The 19919-nt window shown below is 51.5% G+C and overlaps 2 protein-coding genes across 2 annotated transcripts; both read left to right on the forward strand.

Annotated features, from left to right (window-relative positions):
* Window positions 1-166: 166 nt before the first annotated feature.
* LMBR1L (limb development membrane protein 1 like) lies at window positions 167-13011 on the forward strand. The gene is made up of 17 exons (XM_007937853.2): window positions 167-238; window positions 2856-2940; window positions 3972-4005; window positions 4949-5088; window positions 5270-5373; window positions 5934-6060; window positions 6569-6637; window positions 6768-6832; window positions 7493-7565; window positions 7672-7755; window positions 7836-7912; window positions 8661-8738; window positions 8929-9002; window positions 9238-9328; window positions 9435-9501; window positions 12603-12764; window positions 12944-13011. The coding sequence occupies exons 1-17, from the start codon at window positions 167-169 to the stop codon at window positions 13009-13011; spliced, it is 1470 nt and encodes a 489-aa protein (XP_007936044.1).
* Window positions 13012-15552: 2541 nt separating this feature from the next.
* On the forward strand, window positions 15553-19684 carry DHH (desert hedgehog signaling molecule). Its single transcript, XM_007937855.2, has 3 exons — window positions 15553-15855; window positions 18512-18773; window positions 19059-19684. The coding sequence occupies exons 1-3, from the start codon at window positions 15553-15555 to the stop codon at window positions 19682-19684; spliced, it is 1191 nt and encodes a 396-aa protein (XP_007936046.1).
* The last annotated feature ends 235 nt before the right edge of the window (window positions 19685-19919 follow it).

Raw genomic sequence — 19919 nt, forward strand, 5'->3', positions numbered from 1 at the left:
GGCGTCCGGACGACTGAATCTGAGTCCCAGATTACCCGGAGTTTCCGTCGCAGCCTGAGGGGAAAGGCTCGTTGGTTGGGTCCGGGTGCTTGGCGGCGGCGGCTTCATCCCCGCTTGTCCTCCCCGGGCCCGGAGACACTCCTGCCCCAGTCATGCTAAGCAGAGTATGGAAGCAGCTGACTACGAGGTGCTATCCGTGCGAGAGCAGCTATTCCACGAGCGGGTCCGCGAGTGCATTGTGAGTGGGGCCCCCAGGGAGGAAGGGGTAGGAAGGAGGTGGAAAGAAACACGGTGTTTGGGGAGAAGTTCAGGTCACAGTGCGACTACCTGGACTCAGAGCGCCGTCATCATACTCTGCTTGGACCAGGAGCGAGCGACTAGGTCCCCGGCCGAACCGCAGGGTCTGTCGGTGCCCCGGCCGGGGAGCCCTAGATCGGATCAACTGGGTCCCTTCGCGATAAACAAAGACTGTCGGTTTCCGTTCCTCCCCTTTACACGCCCCTCCCCCACCCTCATTCCTCATCTCCTGGTATTTCTGGGCATGGGTCTTTTTGTGTTTGAGCCCGGTTATCTTAATCTCATAGTCTAGTGAGCTTGTCTTAAATGTGAGAGCCTGGTAGGGATGCGTTTAGTTGGGGGTAGGGTTATTTGCATTTCTCCCTCAAACTCAGTTGAGGGCAAACCCAACTGTTGTTTAGTGAAGGGGAGACATCGTCACACTGAGCTGTGGTCCAGAAAAGACTTAGGAGGTGTAGGGGTGGTGGTGAGAGTAGCTAGGGGGACTTGGAGAAAGCAGTTTTGTTGGGGTGGATTCTATATGTAGAGATGGGGAACAACTAAGGCTTCCTCCCCTTTACTGATTTTTGTTAGAAACCCCTGCGAAGCTGGTTGCCAGATTCACAGCCATTCAGGGATTTCCTCTGTGATTCCCACCCCCACCCCCATCCCAGTTCTCTAGGCGGCATCTGGCTGCTGCACAGTGATCTAGAGCAGCAGCTAAACCTGCCCCACAACAGTGGACTCCTCAATTCTGGGCCCCCGAACACTCAGTGGAGCTAAGGGACTAACATCACCCTCAGGCCTGCTTTGAATTATCATCTCTTTTCTTCTCTGTTCTTTTCCCAGAGCTCCCCAGGGTAGCCCCTGCTGCCCCCCCCCCCAAAAAAAAAAGAAAAGAAAGAAAACTAAATAGAAAAAATGAAAGAGTTTGAATGAGGAATAGAAAGAAGTATTAGTGAGTGAGGTGACCCACTGAGATGGGTCAGGTTATCCTTCAGTTTTCTCAGACTGGGCTCTCATCTGCCCAAGTTTGGAGGAGGGGTAAAGTGAGCCAGTATATTACTAGATCTGCCTTTGTGAGGACTGGAAAGTAGGGACTATAGCAGGCCATATGTATATGGTTTCAGGAAGCCTTCCTTGTGTGACCCTTGGCAGATGATCCCATATGGTGGATTTGGGGGGATTGGGCAGTATTGTGGAGGCATGCCTAGGCCTTGAGACAGTGTAGGGCCAGAGATCCACATTCCTAGAGAACAGGGAGGGATGAGACCTTGGACAGAGAAGCAGCCTCCTGGGTGTCTCCCCCGTCCTTTAGTCCCATTAGCTAAAGACAACAGTGCTGTCCAAGGGCAGCTGAAGGCCTCCGGCCTCCCCCATCTGGCTCCCATCCCTTGCTCTGGAGAACAGCCTTACCTCTGCTGGAAATGCTGGAACTGCGTGGAACTCCTGACTGACCTTTTGAGCCCTCCTACCTTCCTGGCTATTACGCAAGCCCAGGGCACAGTACTCAGCTATAAAAATCTCATAGCTACAATATATTTATGGCTTCTTCCTACTCTACTCCCCTGTTTTCAAAAGCTACAACTTTGTCCCAGATCCATAGCTCTCCTGGCTTCTTCCCTTCTTGTATAGATAACTGCATTCAGATTCTCTCTAGTGTCTAGAGGACCAATGAGACTGATCCTGTCTTCTTGGACTGTTTCAAACACAATAGCATCTCTTCTTAAGACTCTGGCTCTGATTGTGGAGCCAAGCTGACCAGCAGAGAGTAGCAACTTACTTGGGATAGGGTAGGGATGCATGCATATGCAGATTAACCTGGCCAAGTTCTGCCATAACTGTTTAATGGTGGTTTAGTCACTGTCCAGGGTGGGACAGGCCCGAGAGGCCTGACCCTGGAGTTGGGAGCCACTTGAGGTAGGGCCTCAAACTGGCCACCTTTAAAGAGTCTGATGCCAATTCTAGAAACTTTATAGGTGTTGGACCCCAACTAAAGTTTACTCTTAGGGGCAAAGGATTAATTGATGCTCTCACTTGGCCCAGAGGAGATCTGATCTTTCGGGATCCCTGAATAAGCACAGAGTAGAAATTCTGACTTGGTCTAAGAACATACTGATTTGATTCTTGCTTATCCTCTTCTGGAACATGGGTCAGAGTGGGAGCAGGAGGAGGGAGAAGTGCCAGGACAATGTACACATTTCCTCCCTCCCTTTAAACCTGCTTCTTTCCAATAACATACTCAGAGTAAATTCCGTCTGGTTCTATAGCCTGTTTCAGGTGTGTGTGCCTGTGAATCTTTGTAGGCTTTTTCTCTGGGTAAAGCTCTTTTGTCCCAGGAAGAATCTTGTAGGGCTAGGAATGATGCCATTTCCCTAGGTGCATGGACAGCCCTTGTCTGGTCCTCCCTGGAGGCTGCTGCCACCCTAACTGGGAGTACTAGAGAGAAAGATGGCACCCCTGGAAGTAAGGAGCCTTGTTTGGGGGAAATAACCCCATAGGATTAGCAGTGAGGCCCTTAGGACTGTGGATTGTAGTAGGAATTAGTGCTTCTCATCCCAGCTTACACTGTGCCATAGATCTCATCGCTTCTGTTTGCGACACTGTACATCCTCTGCCACATCGCCCTGACCCGCTTCAAGAAGCCTGCTGAATTCACTACAGGTACCTGTGATTTCTCTTCTTCCTGCCTCCCTCCTGCCAGCGTTTTGGTTGTCATGGGGCCAGCCTCGGGGGGAAAGGGCATGTGGTGCCTACTGGGAAAAGAGAGGTGGCTATGCTGGTGCCCTTGCCTCTTCAGCCTCCCTTTTCCCACAAGCAGGGGCAAGGTATAGTGGGACGTCTAGGTGGAAGTGTCAGTCTGTCACTAATAAGGTCATTGGGCGAGTTATGTAACTTTTCTGACCCTCAGCTTCATTCTCTACAAAATGAGTGTAACATAGTCTGCTTGGCCCATTGTTAATGTGAAAGTCCTTATGAACCTAAAGTAGATGACTATGTCATCATGGACATAAGCTCTGTGTCATCTCTTCTAGTGCTGACAGGACCAGAGATCTTCCTGAGCACTGGGTCCCAGATCCTAGTGATGCTGGTCTTTCTCTGTAAAAGTCTGATTGCACTCACATTGGAGCTTATCTTCTTTCAGACCTTGTGCAGTTGAGGGGCGCATCTGCCCCGGTTCCTAGCCAAGCCTGTCCAGATCGTCCTGTCCTATCCCTGGTACCAGATGTCCTATCCTGGGCCCAGCCTTTCCTCCCCTTAGCATGGCTCATGAACTTCTACCCAAGACAGCAGTTACCCTCAGTGTAACTTCCCTGGGGACTTTCTCTGTGAATTTCCCGTCCCTCTTCAGCACCTCCTCTCATGCCTCTTTCCCTGCATCTAGCCACTGATGTAACCAACCTCATAGAGCAATTGACTATTGTATGTTGAGTTTACAAAGCTGAACCTGCAATGGGAGAGATTATGGGAAGGGGGAGAATTTCTGGGCCCATGCATTCTCCAGTTGGGACCACTGATTTTTTATCTGCCACCTTGGCCAGAAAATATATTTTGGGGCCCACAGTGTAAGCTCTCCCACAGCCTCTGGGGGTGCAGGCCCTTCTTTCAGGGGCAGGGAGGGGGCAGGGGTACACACAGCAACACAGATGATTCCCAGAACTGTGCATTGATGTCTGCCTCTGTCCCTCTTGTAGTGGATGATGAAGATGCTACAGTCAACAAGATTGTGTAAGTGTCACTGCCTCAGCATCTGGGGACCAGTAGCCTTCAGGAACTGAGATCTAGGGAGGCCTCTAGAGCTGCGGGAGGAGGAGAGAAAGGGTATCAGACAATGAAGAGTGAGCTTCGGCTTCCTCCCTGTTGCTTCTTCCGGCTTTACCCCACCCTGGGGACTCTTAGAAAAGCTGCTGTTCCTGTCTCCCTGGTTAGGCCAGGAGCTTCTGGGAGCCTCATGGGCAGGAAACGTCAGCTGGGGCCTGAGTCACTGGAAATGGCTCCAACTTGGCTTTACCTCTCAGTGGCCAGTGGGGAGGAAGTGGAGTGGGGGTGTGGACTGATGGAAACACAGCAGGAGTGGAGAAGGTAGAAACCTGCTTCTGAGAGAAGGCCCTTCCTCTGGGCTGCTGTTGCTGACTAGCACATGCAGAGATAAAAGCACATACAGATTACATGGCAACCCCAATCCCCACCCCCTCTATGGACCAATTAGATTAAGGTGTCCCTTCTTTTCAGCTGATACAGGCCAGGGCACAGCTAGAGTTCAACTCCCCCTTACTCCTTGCCCTAGCACTTTCATGCAGGCATACCCATATGAGGTGGCTGTGGTGTTACCCATTCAAAGGAGGCAAGCTCAGAAAGCCATAGCTTTAAGCAGCTTTGGCATCATGCCAAACAGGCATGTGCAGTAGGACCACATTCCTGGGGACAGCCTGGGCAAGTGATACAGTAGGTGCCCAGGTTCCTGTGCACACCAGAGGTTTTACCCATCCTGTGTACCATGGCATCACTGGAGGTAAAGGGGGGGGCAGTGGGTATAGTTAGACAGCTCCTTCCTTAGGTCTGCCACTGCTACAGGACACAGATGCCTTTGGGAATGTCTTGGGCTACTTAAGCACAGAGTACTGAGTGTCTGAGCTAAGCAAGGGCACTCACTATTCCTTTCTCTGCCCAGGCTCGAGCTGTGCACCTTTACCCTGGCGATTGCCCTGGGTGCTGTCCTGCTCCTGCCCTTCTCCATCCTCAGCAACGAGGTACTACTCTCACTGCCTCGGAACTACTACATCCAGTGGCTCAACGGCTCCCTCATCCATGGTGTGTGGCTCCTGGCTGTAGCTTGGGGTAGGGTTAGGGTCAGGCAGACACAGGCAGCCTTGACCTTATCAGTCATACATCACCCTGACTCCCATCTTCTCCCCCACCACATAGTCCCCAGGGAGTTGGGCCCTACCTGTCCGTACTTACCAACCACCTGCACTTTCTCTTTATGCTCTAGGCCTCTGGAACCTTGTTTTTCTCTTCTCCAACCTGTCCCTCATCTTCCTCATGCCCTTCGCATACTTCTTCACAGAGTCTGAGGGCTTTGCTGGCTCCAGAAAGGTGAGTAGGGGATATGTCATTCTGAGTTCAGGCAGGAAACAAAATTCCACTCATTGTTCAACTGAAGAGATTTTTTTTTAACTGAAGAGATTTTTAGTTAAAAGACTGTTTGTAAAGGTTTAGTTAAGAGCTGAGGGAATAAGGAAGTTAATTAGAAGTTATTACTACCCTTAGGTCTAAGAGGGGCATATAATTTCTGCAACCTACTGATAGTTGATGGTGAGGAAGCAGTGCCACTCAGCAGAAGACCTGTGGCCTCAGGGATGCAGCTACTGCCAAAACTGCTGTCAAATAGGGGAGGAAACAGGAAAAATACTCCTATCCACCTCTGTTCTTACCTTTTACGCCTGCTGGGCTTACCATTTACCAAACCGAACTTGAGGGCAAAGAACCTGAGTGATATAGGCCTCAAGGGTCAGCCTCCCAGGGAAGGCAAGGATGATAATGGATCTGAGGAGAGAGCTTGGCAGATGAAGAACACCTGGAATGACCCCAGATTAGGAGGTAGAAGGACAGAGAGATTGACACTCCCCATCCCCATGTATTGTCTCTTCCTGTAGGGCGTCCTGGGCCGGGTCTATGAGACGGTGGTGATGTTGGTGCTCCTTACCCTGCTGGTGCTGGGCATGGTGTGGGTAGCATCAGCCATTGTGGACAAGAACAAGGCCAGCAGGGAGTCACTCTATGGTGAGAGGTCCAGCTTCCTCCCCACCCTCCAGGATGAGTGGCTCTTCTGCCTGCAGTGACTGTACCCCTCTAAGCTAGAGAAGGTTGAGCCTCTTCCTTAGACTGAAGTTTTAGGTTGATGGACTTTGGGCCAAATCCAACCTGTAGAAATGTTCATTGGGCTTATGCAATGATTGAAAAATATACATGAATCAGTTGCTAACATTTTTAAATTGAGAGGTTTCAGATTAATGTTGATTTCTGGTTTTGCTTGACTAGGGGGAGGATCTGGCTGTATTAGTCTAATGACTAGAGGCAAATAGCAGTCGTCCCCTTTATATAGGGCTTAGGATCTCCAGTTTGCAATAGTCCCATTCTCTTTTCTGCTAATACTGGGCCATCTTTCCTAATTGCCAATCCCTGCAAGTTTTGAGTTGTGTGATAGGCCTCAACTCTGAGGCTTATCAACCTCCATTAAGCAGGAAGAGAGAGGGACAAACTGATTTGCCTCCTCTTCCTTCATACGCAGACTTTTGGGAGTACTACCTCCCCTACCTCTACTCCTGTATCTCCTTCCTCGGAGTCCTGTTGCTCCTGGGTGAGTGTGCAGGGAATAGGGAATGACTGGGGTCCTGGGCAAGAGCAGCCAGGGTGGAATGCAAGGGAACAGAGGGGGTGGGTAAGAGAAGTGGTAGAGTCTGGTGAGTGACTGGCTCCTGTCCCCACAGTGTGTACCCCGTTAGGTCTCGCCCGCATGTTCTCGGTCACTGGGAAGCTGCTGGTCAAGCCTCGGGTATGTAGCACTCCCTGCGCATTGATCCTACAGGACGAGCTTCCTACAAAGCTGGAGCCAAACAATGAAGAAGGTGTTGTTTTGTGCCTTGGTAGCTGGGCCTTTCCCTTCAGAGCCCGTCAGGCACTAGGACTCACCCTGTGTTCTCTAAAAAACCTGCTACAAAAAACCTAGTACCAGCACAAGCCTGTGTGTGGCCTCTCGTGGGAGAGTTAACATTTTAAACTTTAAATAGGAAAACCATTAAAGGAATTCAGGTGTGACTACTGAGGAGCTATTCTGGGGGGATCTGGAGCAGGGCCACACCTCACCCATCTTGTACCTTTGTTCTAGTTAGAAAAGGGCACCTTTTCTTTAAGATACTTTATTTCCATCATTTGGGAAATTGGAATAATTAATATGCAAAAATATGTGAATTTATGATATCTGTTATGTGAACTCTGCCTCCTAGGGTTGTGTAGTGCACAGCCTGCAAAGGGCCATGGCTTTTGTTAGCTCCTGTATCCTTCACCCCCATCATCTGGAGCTGGGCACAGGGTGATGGATGAGGGTTAGAGGAAGGACTGGGTCTATGGAGCCCTGGGGTGAACAGGGTTCCCCTGGGGCTCTTAGGATCAGGGAACCTCTGACAGTTAGTTCCACCCTTGACCCTGTCCCCAGCTTCTGGAAGACCTGGAGGAGCAGCTTTACTGCTCAGCCTTTGAAGAGGCAGCTCTGACCCGCAGGATCCGCAGTGAGTAGTAGTTCTTCCCAGATGGGATTGAAGGCCTGGCCTGGTCTAAGCAAGGGCTACAGGACTCGGGGAGGAGGGGTGGCAACAACATGTTCTTTTCCCCCAGACCCCACCTCCTGCTGGCTGCCTTTGGACATGGAGCTACTGCACAGACAGGTCCTAGCTCTGCAGACACAGAGGGTCCTGCTGGGTATGTGAATTGGTAGGGATTGGGATGCCTGGGTCCAAAAAAGGTAAGCCCCTTGCTAACAGCCTCCTATCCCTGCACAGAGAAGCGGCGGAAGGCTTCAGCCTGGCAGCGGAACCTGGGCTACCCTCTGGCCATGCTGTGCTTGCTGGTGCTGACGGTGGGTGCCACCAGCCTTGGGTTGGGTGGGGATAGGCCAACGAATGCTTTGGACCTACTCAGAGAAGGAGAAGGAGATGCAGAGACCTCGTTGTCATAGATAACAGTAGTTGCCTTTCACTGGATGCTTTTTGTATCTTGCCCTGTGCTGAGCACATCAGTCCTCATTTTGCAGATGAGGAAACTGAGGCTCAGAAAAGTAACTTTCTCAAGGTTACACAGGGCCACTGAGTAGTTATACTCACTGAGGTAAGAACAAGGTGGAAATGCAGCCTATCCCCACTTTCTTGTTAGTCTGAAAGAAGAGGTCCCTTCTCCTTGTTTCCATGAACTGTCTGTAGTCATTTCACCTGGAAGGGTCACCTTTTATAATACCCTTAAAGTACTCTTGGGAGCTCTGGTAGCATAGTGGCTAAGGCACTTGACTGCTAACCAGAAGGCTGGCGGTTCAAACCCACCAGCCACTCCTCGGAAGGAAGATGGGACAATCTACTTCCATAGTGATCCTGCCTCGGAAACCCAAGGAGGGGTCACTATGAGTCAGGTCCAACTCGATGGCACATAACAACAACAACAACAAAAAGTACTCTTGTTTGCCCTAGCATTGAGGAGGTACCATGAGGCCAAATGGAAGCAGAGCTGGTCTTGGAAACTGATAATATTGAATCAGAGCCCTTGTTCTTAACATTCAGCTAGGTACATCTGTGGACTGGGGCAGAGCTGGTAGTCAGTGACCTTGCCTCACACAGGGCCTGTCTGTGCTCATTGTGGCCATCCACATCCTGGAGCTGCTCATCGATGATGCTGCTATGCCCCGGGGTATGCAGGTACTGGTTGCCTTCCCACCATGACATCTCTCCTGGCCTTAGGCTAATAATGTATATATGGATATATGTTTCGGGGAGGGCTTAAGAAAGGCTGAGGCAAGGGAACAGGAGCTGAGACCAGAAAAAAGATGGGTACTAGGTGGTACTGATGGTGGGGAATGTTCCACAGTGACATGGCTCTCTCCCTTAGGATGCCTCCCTGGGCCAAGTCTCCTTCTCTAAGCTGGGCTCCTTTGGTGCTGTCATTCAGGTTGTACTCATCTTGTATCCTTCTGGAAACCCACCATTGCCTCTCTTCTCCAAACCTGTCTCCTTTGGGACTCTAGGCAAAGCTGTAGTGGGAGTGGTGGGGAAGGGGGCAGGTCTTCACCAAATTTGGGTTAAGAAAGAAGGAAAAGACTTGATTTTGAAAGGAGGGCGGGGGGGCTGAGGTCTGTTCCTTTCGAGATGAGGTGTTAATCCTTGGGAGCTGGACAGTTCTTCCCTAACCCAGTGGCAGTTATCTGATGGTGTCCTCGGTTGTGGGCTTCTATAGCTCTCCACTCTTCCGGGGTCTGCGGCCCAGATGGCATGACACAGCCATGACACAGGTATCTGTAAAGGAATAGGGGAAGCTCCCACCCTGAGGGCATGGTTTGGCTCCAGGTGCTGGCAGCTCAGCTACCCTCACCTTCCCCTTTCTCTACTCTTACCCAGATAATTGGGAACTGTGTCTGTCTCCTGGTCCTGAGCTCAGCACTTCCTGTCTTCTCTCGGACCCTGGGTAAGTAGCAAAAGAAGGTAAGGGAATTTTTTTTTTTTTTTTTTCCCCTAGTGCTAGGCAGGCACTTTATGCATATGTTGCCTCTTTAATTCCCAGAACAAATCTATGAGGAGGATGGGGAAGTTAAAGCTCTGTAACTGCCTATGAGCTTCAAGGTAGTAGTGATTCAAAGCTTCTCCTTCTTCCATTTGCTATATCCCACTGCCTACCCCATTTCCTTCCATGTTTTTTTGGTGAAGAAGTACCACTTTTCCCAAAATCTTCCCTTAGGGTGCATTATCTATAAAATTTACTTATTTTAAAGATGAGGAATAGAAAAGCTAATTGATTTACCCAGAGCTATATAGCTGATTTGAGGAAAAGCAAAGCCAGGCTAGAACCCTTACCTCCTTAACCCCAGTCTGAGCTGAAACATTAAATAATGCACTCAGTCCTTCTCCCACCTTCTTTAGAGCTGTGATCTAGAATTACCTGGTATAGTGCAAAAGGGTAACTAGTTCACCCCAAGGTAGTATGGAAGCTGCACAGGCAGCAACTCCCCCGCTACCAAATCATCATCCATATATTAGAAATGATTTAATATTCAATCCCAGTTCTTTTTAGTTCTTAAGTTTATACTCTTTCCACTATGCCATTTGTATTTATGCTATGTGGATTTAGGAGGAAACTAGGCTTGTGGGTCTACCAGTTAGTTCCTTTAGGTTGAGTGCAGGTAGGAATATTTTTAAGTGGTCATAAGGGCCCCAGAAGGAGCCCTAGTGGTGCAATGGTTAAGCACTCAGCTGACAACCAAAAGAGTAGCAGTTTGAACCCATCAGTGGCTTCATGGGAGAAAAGACCTAGTTCATGTGAAGGCTTGTTTTCATAAAGATTTACAACTTAGAATACCCTATGGGGCAGTTCTACTCTGTTCTGTAGGGCCTCTATGAGTCAGAATTGATTCAAAGGTACACGACAACAATAAGGGCCCCAGAAGGAACCCTGAAGGAGCCCTGGTGGCCCAGTGTTTAGGTGCTCAGCTGCTAACTGAAAGGTTGGTGGTTCGAACCCACCCAGAGGCTCCTCAAGAAAAAGACCTGGCCATCTGCTTCTGTAAAGATTGTAGCCAAGAAAACCCTATGAGGCAGCTGTACTCTGTCACATGGGTCCCTGTGAGTTGAAATCTACTCAACGACACCTATCAAAGACAAGGGTCCCAGAGTTTTGCTTAATGATAGCTTTATTATCAAGGGTTCAGTAAATGTTAGACTTATACCTGGTACATAAACATGTTTATTTTATTTTTATATGTTTTTAAATTTTTTTATTGTGATTTGGATAAAAGTTTATAGAGCAAATTCATTTTCTACTCACTAAGTAGGATGTAGAACAATGTTTTTGTGTAGTATGTTATGCTCATTGAGTTTGATGTCCCCTACAACCATGTTCCTGAGCCACAGCAGTTCATACATATTTTGTTTCATGACATTGACTGCAATTCCCCACAATGTAGCAGCTCTCTTCCTGCTTCCTCCCTATAGTTACCTCTTCCTTCTGTCCTTCTTTCCTCTGTATTCCTGAGCTATCTCCCTGTGCAAATTATGCCCTTTTGTTTTCCCGTAATTGATCATTATAAGGAATGTGTCTACCTGATATAAATATTCAGCCCATATGCCTGTATATTGTTTGGCTAGAAGCCACAGGAGTGAGTTCAGTTGCAGACCTGAAGGGTAAGTAATGGCTATAGTCTCAAGGGGCTCACCAGACTCTATCAGACCAGAAAGCCTGGTCTTTTTTTTTTTTTTTAAGATTTTTAGTTTTGTTCCACATTGTTCTCCCACTCTATCTAGCATCTCCTGCACCAATCCCCCTCTGAGTGGTTGACTGTGGTAGCTGGGCATCATCTAGTTTTTCTGGTCTCATGGTCACATAGGCTGAGGTTCATATGGTCTACCTGTCCCTTGGACTAATTGTTTCCATGCGTGTTTGGTTTTTTTCATTCTTGTTTGCTCCAGATGAGGAGAGACCCATCGTTGCATCTGGATGGTTGCTTGCAAGCTTTTAAGACACTAGTCACTACTCACTAAGTAGGATGTAGAACAATGTTTTTGTGTAGTATGTTATGCCAGTTGAATTTGATGTCCCCTGCGACCATTTTCCTGAGCCCACAGGTCCAGCTACTTGCTCCCTCTGGGTTGCTGGCTGTGGCCAAGAAGCCATCACAACCTTGCCCTTTGTCAGCTCTACACCCAGACATTCTTACAGCACATACAATACATGTGTAGAAATATTGTCTGCCAATCTTATATCTGGTCATGGGTATATTCCCTTTCCTTTAGATATACCTGATATTCAGCCTGTCTATCCATCTATTTACCTATAGATTAATATTTGCTATCACTGATAATGCAGTGTTATACATAGTTTATCTTTGTTGTCTGTTCCTCTTGTGCACCTCTCTTTGTCTTCCTTTTCCTTAGTGTTCTTGTGTTGGTCACTCACTTTTGGTATATTGTCTTCCCCTTCACCCAAATCAATACTTGTCTCTACCTATCTAGCAGTGTTTCCTCCTCTCCCCTTCCTACATAACCATGCTTTATGTGTGTTGTCTCATTTAATCATCACAGTCCCATTATGTTCTCCATTGATGAGAAAACTGAGGCACAGAGAGTTTAAAGAACCTGCCCTAGATCACGCACACCTAGTTAGAGATGGAGTTTGGGATATGACCCAAAGCAGGGTGATCAGAGTCTGAGCCTTTAGCCACCATACTGCTCTGCCTACTAAAAAAGACTTGGTAACCAGCTTGTAGGTTCCTGGCCCAGCAACAAGTAGCAGGCCCAGGGAGCTCCTTGGGACACCTGGAGCCAAAGGGATTCCCACTGGAAAAGAAGATGCCAGGCTCTGGAAGGGAAGTTGGGGCAAGCCTAGCTGCTGATACTTTCTGCAACAGCCCTGAACTGCCCTTGAGACAGAGCTTGGGAGGTAGGATGACTGATGTCCAGGAAAAGCCAGCATATCAGTTGCAGTGTAGAGCTGTGGCCACCGAGAGGCAGCAGAAAGCTGGGTCCTTAGCAAGGGTTGTGGGGAGCCCACCCTTCATCCTGGCCTTTATACTTCAGGGCTTACACGCTTTGACCTGCTGGGTGACTTTGGACGCTTCAATTGGCTGGGCAATTTCTACATCGTGTTCCTCTACAATGCGGCCTTCGCAGGCCTTACCACACTGTGTCTGGTGAAGACCTTCACTGCAGCTGTGCGGGCAGAGCTGATTCGAGCCTTTGGTGAGCAGGGTAGAGTATGGGCTTGAGGGTTGTTTGTCAGGTGGGGCACTTCTGCAACAGGGAAGATCATCCCAGTAAGGGAAATGGCATTCAATGTACCTCATCCATCCATTTGTGGCTTGTCTTGTCCCTAAGGGACACGACTTAACCCTACTTTTGACTTCTCCCCTCCTCTACAGGGCTGGACAGATTGCCGCTGCCTGTCTCCGGTTTTCCCCGGGCGTCTAAGAAGACCCAGCACCAGTGACCTCCAGCAGGGAGTGGGAGGGAGAAAACTGGACACTGCCATCTACTGCCCAGGCCTGGAGGGGAGCCTGGGGGTGGGTGGACCTCAGGACCTGGAATCTGAGAGGGTGGGTGGCAGAGGGGCATTGAGCCATCTGCACTGTTGCAAATCTGAGCCAGAGTTTGGGACCAGGCCTCCTGCTTTTCCAGACTTAACAACTGTGGGTCTCAGTATGGAGTAGGGCTGGGTGACTGCCTCTGGCTTCTGGTCCTAAATCTGTTTACACATCAGTCTGCCTCACTGCTGTTTCGGGCCAAGCCCGTAGCCATGTTTACATGATTTGATGTGCAATAGGGAGGGATGGGGACAGGGGAGAGTCTGGGCTGGGGACAGTCTTGGGAGGCAGGTTGCCTCCCTTGTCTCTGGCCCAGCAGAGCCTCAGCACTGTGCTGTCCTGGAGGGGCTTTGGACCACCAGAGAGGCCACAAGAATAGGGAAGGGAGGAAGAGGCTGGAACCATCAGCAATAAAGTTGATCCCAGGGTTTGCTTTGATTTTTTAAAGAGCCTGTCTCTGTGTCTATTTTTCCAAGCCTACCAACTGAGAGAAACAAGGGATCTTGCCCACTGTCCTTTTCCTTCTCCATCTGCATTCTTAGTGTCCTTTAAACCAAAAAAAAAAAAACCCCAAACTCCCTGCCATCAAGTTGATTCCAACTCATAGTGACCCCCATTGGGTTTATAAGGCAGCAAATCTTTGTGGAAGTAGATTGCCCCATCTACCTTCTGCAGAGCAGCTGGTGGGTTTGACCTGCCAGCTTTCTGGTTAGTAGTCAAATGCCTTAGGCACTGTGCCATCAGAGCTCCTTTATTGTCCTTTGGGGACCTGCATCTAGTTTTATGTCATGCGATTCAGCAGTGTGATGTTCCTCCCTTAGCTGCTTAAATCTGACTAGTCCCCTGACATTTATAAAGAAACCTGGCCCTGTTTCTGTACTTTGGGTGGTAGGGATAGATGTGCATAAGAATCGGATAACCTCCCTTTACACACATGTGCATATATACACACTGGCATCCCTGGTTGTCCTGCCTTCTCTGACTTGACTGTTGGATTGCACAGCTTCATGGGACACCATTCGCTTCATAGTTGTTGTCATTATATGTATAGTTACTATGACAGTTTACTTGCAAATGGTAGGTGTTAAGAAAGGGCACCTTTTTCTAATGCACACAAAGGTTGCTGTTAGTGCTAGCCGTAGAGCTTGGTGAGGAGAGGGCGAGTATGAACTACAAAGAAATGTGGATTCCTGAGCACCCTACTGTAGGGTAAGCACTCCCTTAGCCTCAGAGATATGTGAGAAACAAGCTTGTACTCAAAAATTGCCAGTCTAGTAGGGTAACATAATTCTACTATGGTACCATAGTGACAGTTGGTTCTCAAGGAAATATAGAAGTGGTCAGTGTCAGGATATCAGGGAAGGCTTCTTAGAGGAAGTGATTTTTAAGTGATGGTAGAATGGTGGGTGAAGTGTTGTAGGTTCCAAGTCTGAGATGAGACCTGAATGGCTGGAAGTACGAGGGAGTCCAGAGTGAGAGAAGGCTGCAGGGTTGGCTAGATGGGAGGTGAAGGAAAGCAATCATTAGCCTGTTACAGCCTTAAGGTTTTAAGTATCTATTGTCCTTCAGCAACTTCAAATTGACAGGTTAATCATTTGAAAAGTAAAGAGCTATTGGATATGGGTGTCTGACAAGAGGCAAAAGAGGGGACGAAAGTTGGAAGTCCTAAACCAGAGTATAGCTACAAAGCTCTGCCGGAGTCTGGGAACACCAAGGGGAAGCTCTCAAGTAAAGGCTATAAAGCAACTAGTGAGAATAGCCCCACTCCCTTCATTTCTAGCTACTGCCAAGCAAGAAGAGATGGAAGTAGAATTCCTCAGGGAAGAGGAGAAGCTTTGGTCGAATGCCCAGAAGGCTTGGCTGGCCTCGGGCAGAAACTGGAACTCATACTTCTTGGATGACAGCAGAGGGCAGTAAGCCAGGGTAGGCTTTCGGAGGGCAAGGATGGTTCGGTCACGCCTAGGCTTGGAGGTGGAAGGATGCTTATCTAGGCATCCGAGCACTGTGTATCAGTCAGGTGCCTGCCTGGTTTCCAGGATGGGACACATTTCAGTCACGAAATGGACCAGTAGTGACCAGCTAGAGCCCCCGCCCCGTTGGGAGGGGGCGGGACCGCCCTGGGAAAGGGCGGGAGGCGGGGCCAGGGGCCACTTAAGGCGGAGCCGGGGCGTCCTGGCAGCGCCGGAGCCGGGCAACAGAGTCAGGCTGGGCTGGCACACACCCACGACCCCCTTTCCCCGCTATGATGGCCCGTCAGTAGCAGGTCCCAGACCCCCCAGGGGCATGTAGGCAGAGCCAGCTGTGGCCAGGTGCGCAGAGCCACAAGAGCGCTAGGCACTCGAGGCAGCTCTGCCTGCTGCGCGCTCTGGAGTCTGGGGAAATGCCCAACTGACGCGCGAGCTAGTGAGGACAAGAACGCTACCTTTTGGCCCTCGTCCGCTGCATCCATGGCGCTGCCCGCCAGTCTTGTGCCCCTGTGCTGCTTGGCACTTTTGGCGCTGCCGGCCCAGAGTTGCGGGCCTGGCCGGGGCCCGGTGGGCCGGCGCCGCTACGTGCGCAAGCAGCTGGTGCCGCTGCTGTACAAGCAGTTTGTGCCTAGTATGCCCGAGCGGACCCTGGGCGCCAGTGGGCCAGCCGAGGGAAGGGTGGCAAGGGGCTCCGAGCGCTTCCGGGACCTTGTGCCTAACTACAACCCCGACATCATCTTCAAGGACGAGGAGAACAGTGGTGCCGATCGCCTGATGACAGAGGTAAGGAGGATCTCTCTCTACCTGCGCCAGGACACGCCAACTTCTCCACTTTCCTATAGCAGCCGGGAAGGGTGAGCCGGGTCATCTACAGAGACCTTATCCCAAAGACCAGCCCCCCATCCCCAACCCCCCCCCAAAAAAAAAATACCTGCTGGCTGCACAGAGCGATCAGGAGGGATCCCAAGTGGGAGATCCTGGGATGGAGAAGGGGAGGAGGGACTAGTGAGAGTGAAGCTGAGAGAGACCTCGAGGGCGGGGAAAGGAGGATGGCGGCAGGCGAGACGGGAAATGGCTGAGGCGTGGACCGGGGGTCAGCCACCGAGCCAGGCAGGAAGGGCTGGGGTGAGCAGGGGGCCAGGGGGCCAGGAACTGGCTGGGCACCAGACAGCAAGCTCTACCCTTAGCCTGCCTCTTGACCTGATTGTGGAAAAGCTCCAGTGACTGAAGACACTGAAGGAGGCTGGGGAGGGGTCAGGTCACCAGGCCATCTACCTGAGAAAGGGATGGGCAGGAATTGTCTGAGGCTGGGGGAAGTGTCCTAGAATCAGGGCAGTGCTATTATAAGGTCTAAACGATGGTCCTCAATGAGAAGAACAAATGAGCACACCTGAGAATCAAAGGGCTCCTATATCCCCCAAGTTCAGCTCAGCTCAAGGGCTTTCCTTGAAATTCAAGTAAATTCAACTACCATGTATTCAGCATCTACACTAGACAAGGAACTGAACCAACCTATGGTGAGGTAGGCAATATCTCAGGAGAAAATAACCACTTCTGGCATGATAAATATCAGAACTGAAAGGGAACTTGGAGGTCACATTCTTCCACACCCCCCCCCCCATTTTACCACTGAGAGCTGGGCACAGGAGGAAAAGTGATTTAATCAAAATCTCACAACTAATTAGTGGCATGGCTGGGACTAGAATGCAGGACTCATGATTCTAAGTCCTATACACTTTCCATTACACCACCTAATTGTGTATGGAGTGGAGGAGTGGGGGGAGAGGGAGGGGTACGGATTTCCTCTGATTAATTGCCATAGTTTTCCAGGTTACTTTGTCAGGAAAACCTGTCCAGGGAAGAAAGAATCCCTTCTTGGTCCTACCCTGAAGCTTTCCTTCCTCCCAGCCAGAAATTAGGAAGGGGATACTCCATCTTCTCAGTTAGGGAACACCCTGGCCTTGCCCTTTCTTCAGCTGCCACCTGTAGCAGATGGGGCAGAACAAGGCACAGCCCCAGGAGGGACTCTGACAGGCCTGGGAACCCCCTCAGACCAGCTTATCTCCCACACCCTGGCTGCAAAAGGCCTCTATTGAGTTGGCTCTGCACAGAGCTGCTGCCCCCGCAGGTCAGGGCCTCTGGGCTTCCTAGGGGACAAAATGACAAGAAGTTGGGAGCAGTTACCACTTTTCTTGTTTTCCCCTTCTCCTACCTCCAACTCTGTGGAGGTGTGAAAGACCCGATCAGGAAAGAAGGGCAGGTGAAAATGTTCCTCTGGTAGTTAGGAGAAAATCAAGTCCAAGGTGAGAGGTCAAAGGGGGAAGGAGAAAAGGAAGGTGTCCTCTCTGAGCCTCCTCCCACCGTGTCCACGCTGTGGTGCTGGCCAAGGTCTCCAACTCCCAGACTCGAGCTGCGGAGATAACCATGGTCTGACTCCCCCGTGTGCAGGCTTCCAGCCGCTGTCTCCTTTCTTCCTCTCCACTCCCACCCTGCAGGGGGCCCCCCAGATTCGTGCAAGGGCAGCTCCCGTTACTCTCAGGTGCTGCTCCCACGCCTTTCCCGGCTGCATCTGGAACCGAGATGGAGAGATAGGGGCGATCGGGGTTGGCAGAGCCCTCTCTGGTACTAGGAGGGCTGACCGCGCTGGGGGAGGGGACCTGGCGGGCCAGGGCAGGGATGGGGGGCGCGGCTTTCTGCCCTTTCCTCTCCCTGCGCTGGGGCGGCTGAAAAGCGCCTTTGTGGCTGGAGCTGCTGAGTCCGCTTCTCCCGGCGCGTCTCCGGCCGCGGCCTGGGATTCTCGCTCGGTTAAGTCATCCCTGAGAATGGCCATTGTACTTCGCGCAGCCCCCGCCACCCAACCCTTTTTCCAGTAGCCTTGATCACGCACGACTCCGCTAGGGCACCTCTGTGGGGGGCCCCCGGACCATGAAGGGGTTAAAGCTAGGGGCCGAAAGGAGGAGGAGGAAGGAAGGAAGGAAGCGATGCCCGGTGCCAGAGAAGGCAACGAAACAAAAGATGAATCAGGCAGAGAGAGGGCGGTCTGGGGCGGGGGCCAGACTCAAACAGGGGCTCCTTTCGGGGAGCCAGGCTGCTCAACTCCTCCCTGATCAACCTTTTTCCGTCCCCCCGCCCTCTTAACTCTGGCCCAGGTTGAACCGAGCTCCCAAACTGGTGGAGGTGGGCACTGAAAGTGGGGAAAGAGCTGTATGGACGCCCCTCTCAACTCAGAGGTTACTCCTAGTTCTCCAACGACGTTCTGGAAAGGGAGAGAGAGCACATTGGCAACTAAATCTATTCAGATTCTCACTTCCTAGGACACTGGAAAGCTGGGAGGAAGTGGAATGGGGGCCAGGAAACAAAGAAGAGTCGACTCTCCAGTCCAGTTCCCTTCTGCCCCCTTTGGGGTACTGGGTTGGCTGACTCTCTTCTTCCTCGCCAGCGTTGTAAGGAGCGGGTGAATGCGCTGGCCATTGCTGTGATGAACATGTGGCCCGGAGTGCGCCTGCGGGTGACTGAGGGCTGGGATGAAGACGGCCACCACGCTCAGGACTCACTACACTACGAAGGCCGTGCCTTGGACATCACCACGTCCGACCGCGACCGCAATAAGTATGGGTTGTTGGCGCGCCTGGCGGTGGAAGCCGGCTTCGACTGGGTCTACTACGAGTCGCGCAACCATGTCCACGTGTCGGTCAAAGCCGGTACAGTAGGCGGAGGGTGTGAGGTCCGCCCAAGGGGGGCTCCCTCTGGGAAACTGAGGCTGCACAGTCCCACTGCGACCGCAGGGGAGGCTAAGTGGGCATTAGTATTGTAAACCGCCTTCCATTTCTTCCCATATTGGGGCTCGATCCGTGGGAAATTTCATGTTGTCCCAGGACTGAAGGTTGAGGTCTGTGCTGGGCTTGACCTACATCTTTAAGAATCTGTACCAACATTCTGGAACTGGTGGTCTTGATCCAACCCGCCCTCCTTTTTGTTCCCCGCAGATAACTCACTGGCTGTTCGGGCGGGCGGCTGCTTTCCGGGAAATGCCACCGTGCGCCTGCGGAGCGGCGAGCGGAAGGGGCTGCGAGAACTGCATCGCGGTGACTGGGTGCTGGCCGCCGACGCAGCAGGCCGGGTGGTGCCCACACCGGTGCTACTGTTCCTGGACCGGGACTTGCAGCGTCGGGCCTCATTTGTGGCTGTGGAGACTGAGTGGCCCCAGCGCAAGCTGTTGCTCACACCCTGGCACCTGGTGTTCGCCGCCCGAGGGCCGGCGCCCGCGCCAGGTGACTTTGCACCGGTGTTCGCGCGCCGGCTGCGCGCAGGGGACTCGGTGCTGGCGCCTGGCGGGGATGCTCTTCGGCCGGCTCGCGTGGCCCGCGTAGCGCGGGAGGAAGCCGTGGGCGTTTTTGCCCCGCTGACGGCCCACGGGACGCTGCTGGTCAACGATGTCCTGGCCTCGTGCTATGCAGTTCTGGAGAGTCACCAGTGGGCGCACCGCGCCTTTGCGCCTTTACGCCTGCTGCATGCGCTGGGGGCGCTGCTCCCCGGAGGAGCGGTCCAGCCTACTGGCATGCACTGGTACTCTAGGCTTCTCTATCGCCTGGCGGAGGAGCTGCTAGGCTGAGCGCGCTAGGCATTGAAACTTCCAGGCGCCGGGAAGACTGGGGCGTGCGGCTGAGATCTGGGAATGTGGACAGCAGATGATGCTGATTAGGTGGATGAAGGAATATAGAGAAGGATGGGAGCAATACGGGAACTGTGTGGTTTAGGGGAAACCTCAAGCTGAGAGGAGGTGACCCCGGGTCCTAGGTAGATGGAGCTGATGGTTGACACTCCTTGACTGTTTAGCCTCTTCTTCC

This window comes from Orycteropus afer, unplaced genomic scaffold (genome assembly GCF_000298275.1).
Source record: "Orycteropus afer afer isolate SDZICR_OR568_19922 unplaced genomic scaffold, OryAfe1.0 scaffold00045, whole genome shotgun sequence".
NCBI classification, from domain to species: domain Eukaryota; kingdom Metazoa; phylum Chordata; class Mammalia; order Tubulidentata; family Orycteropodidae; genus Orycteropus; species Orycteropus afer.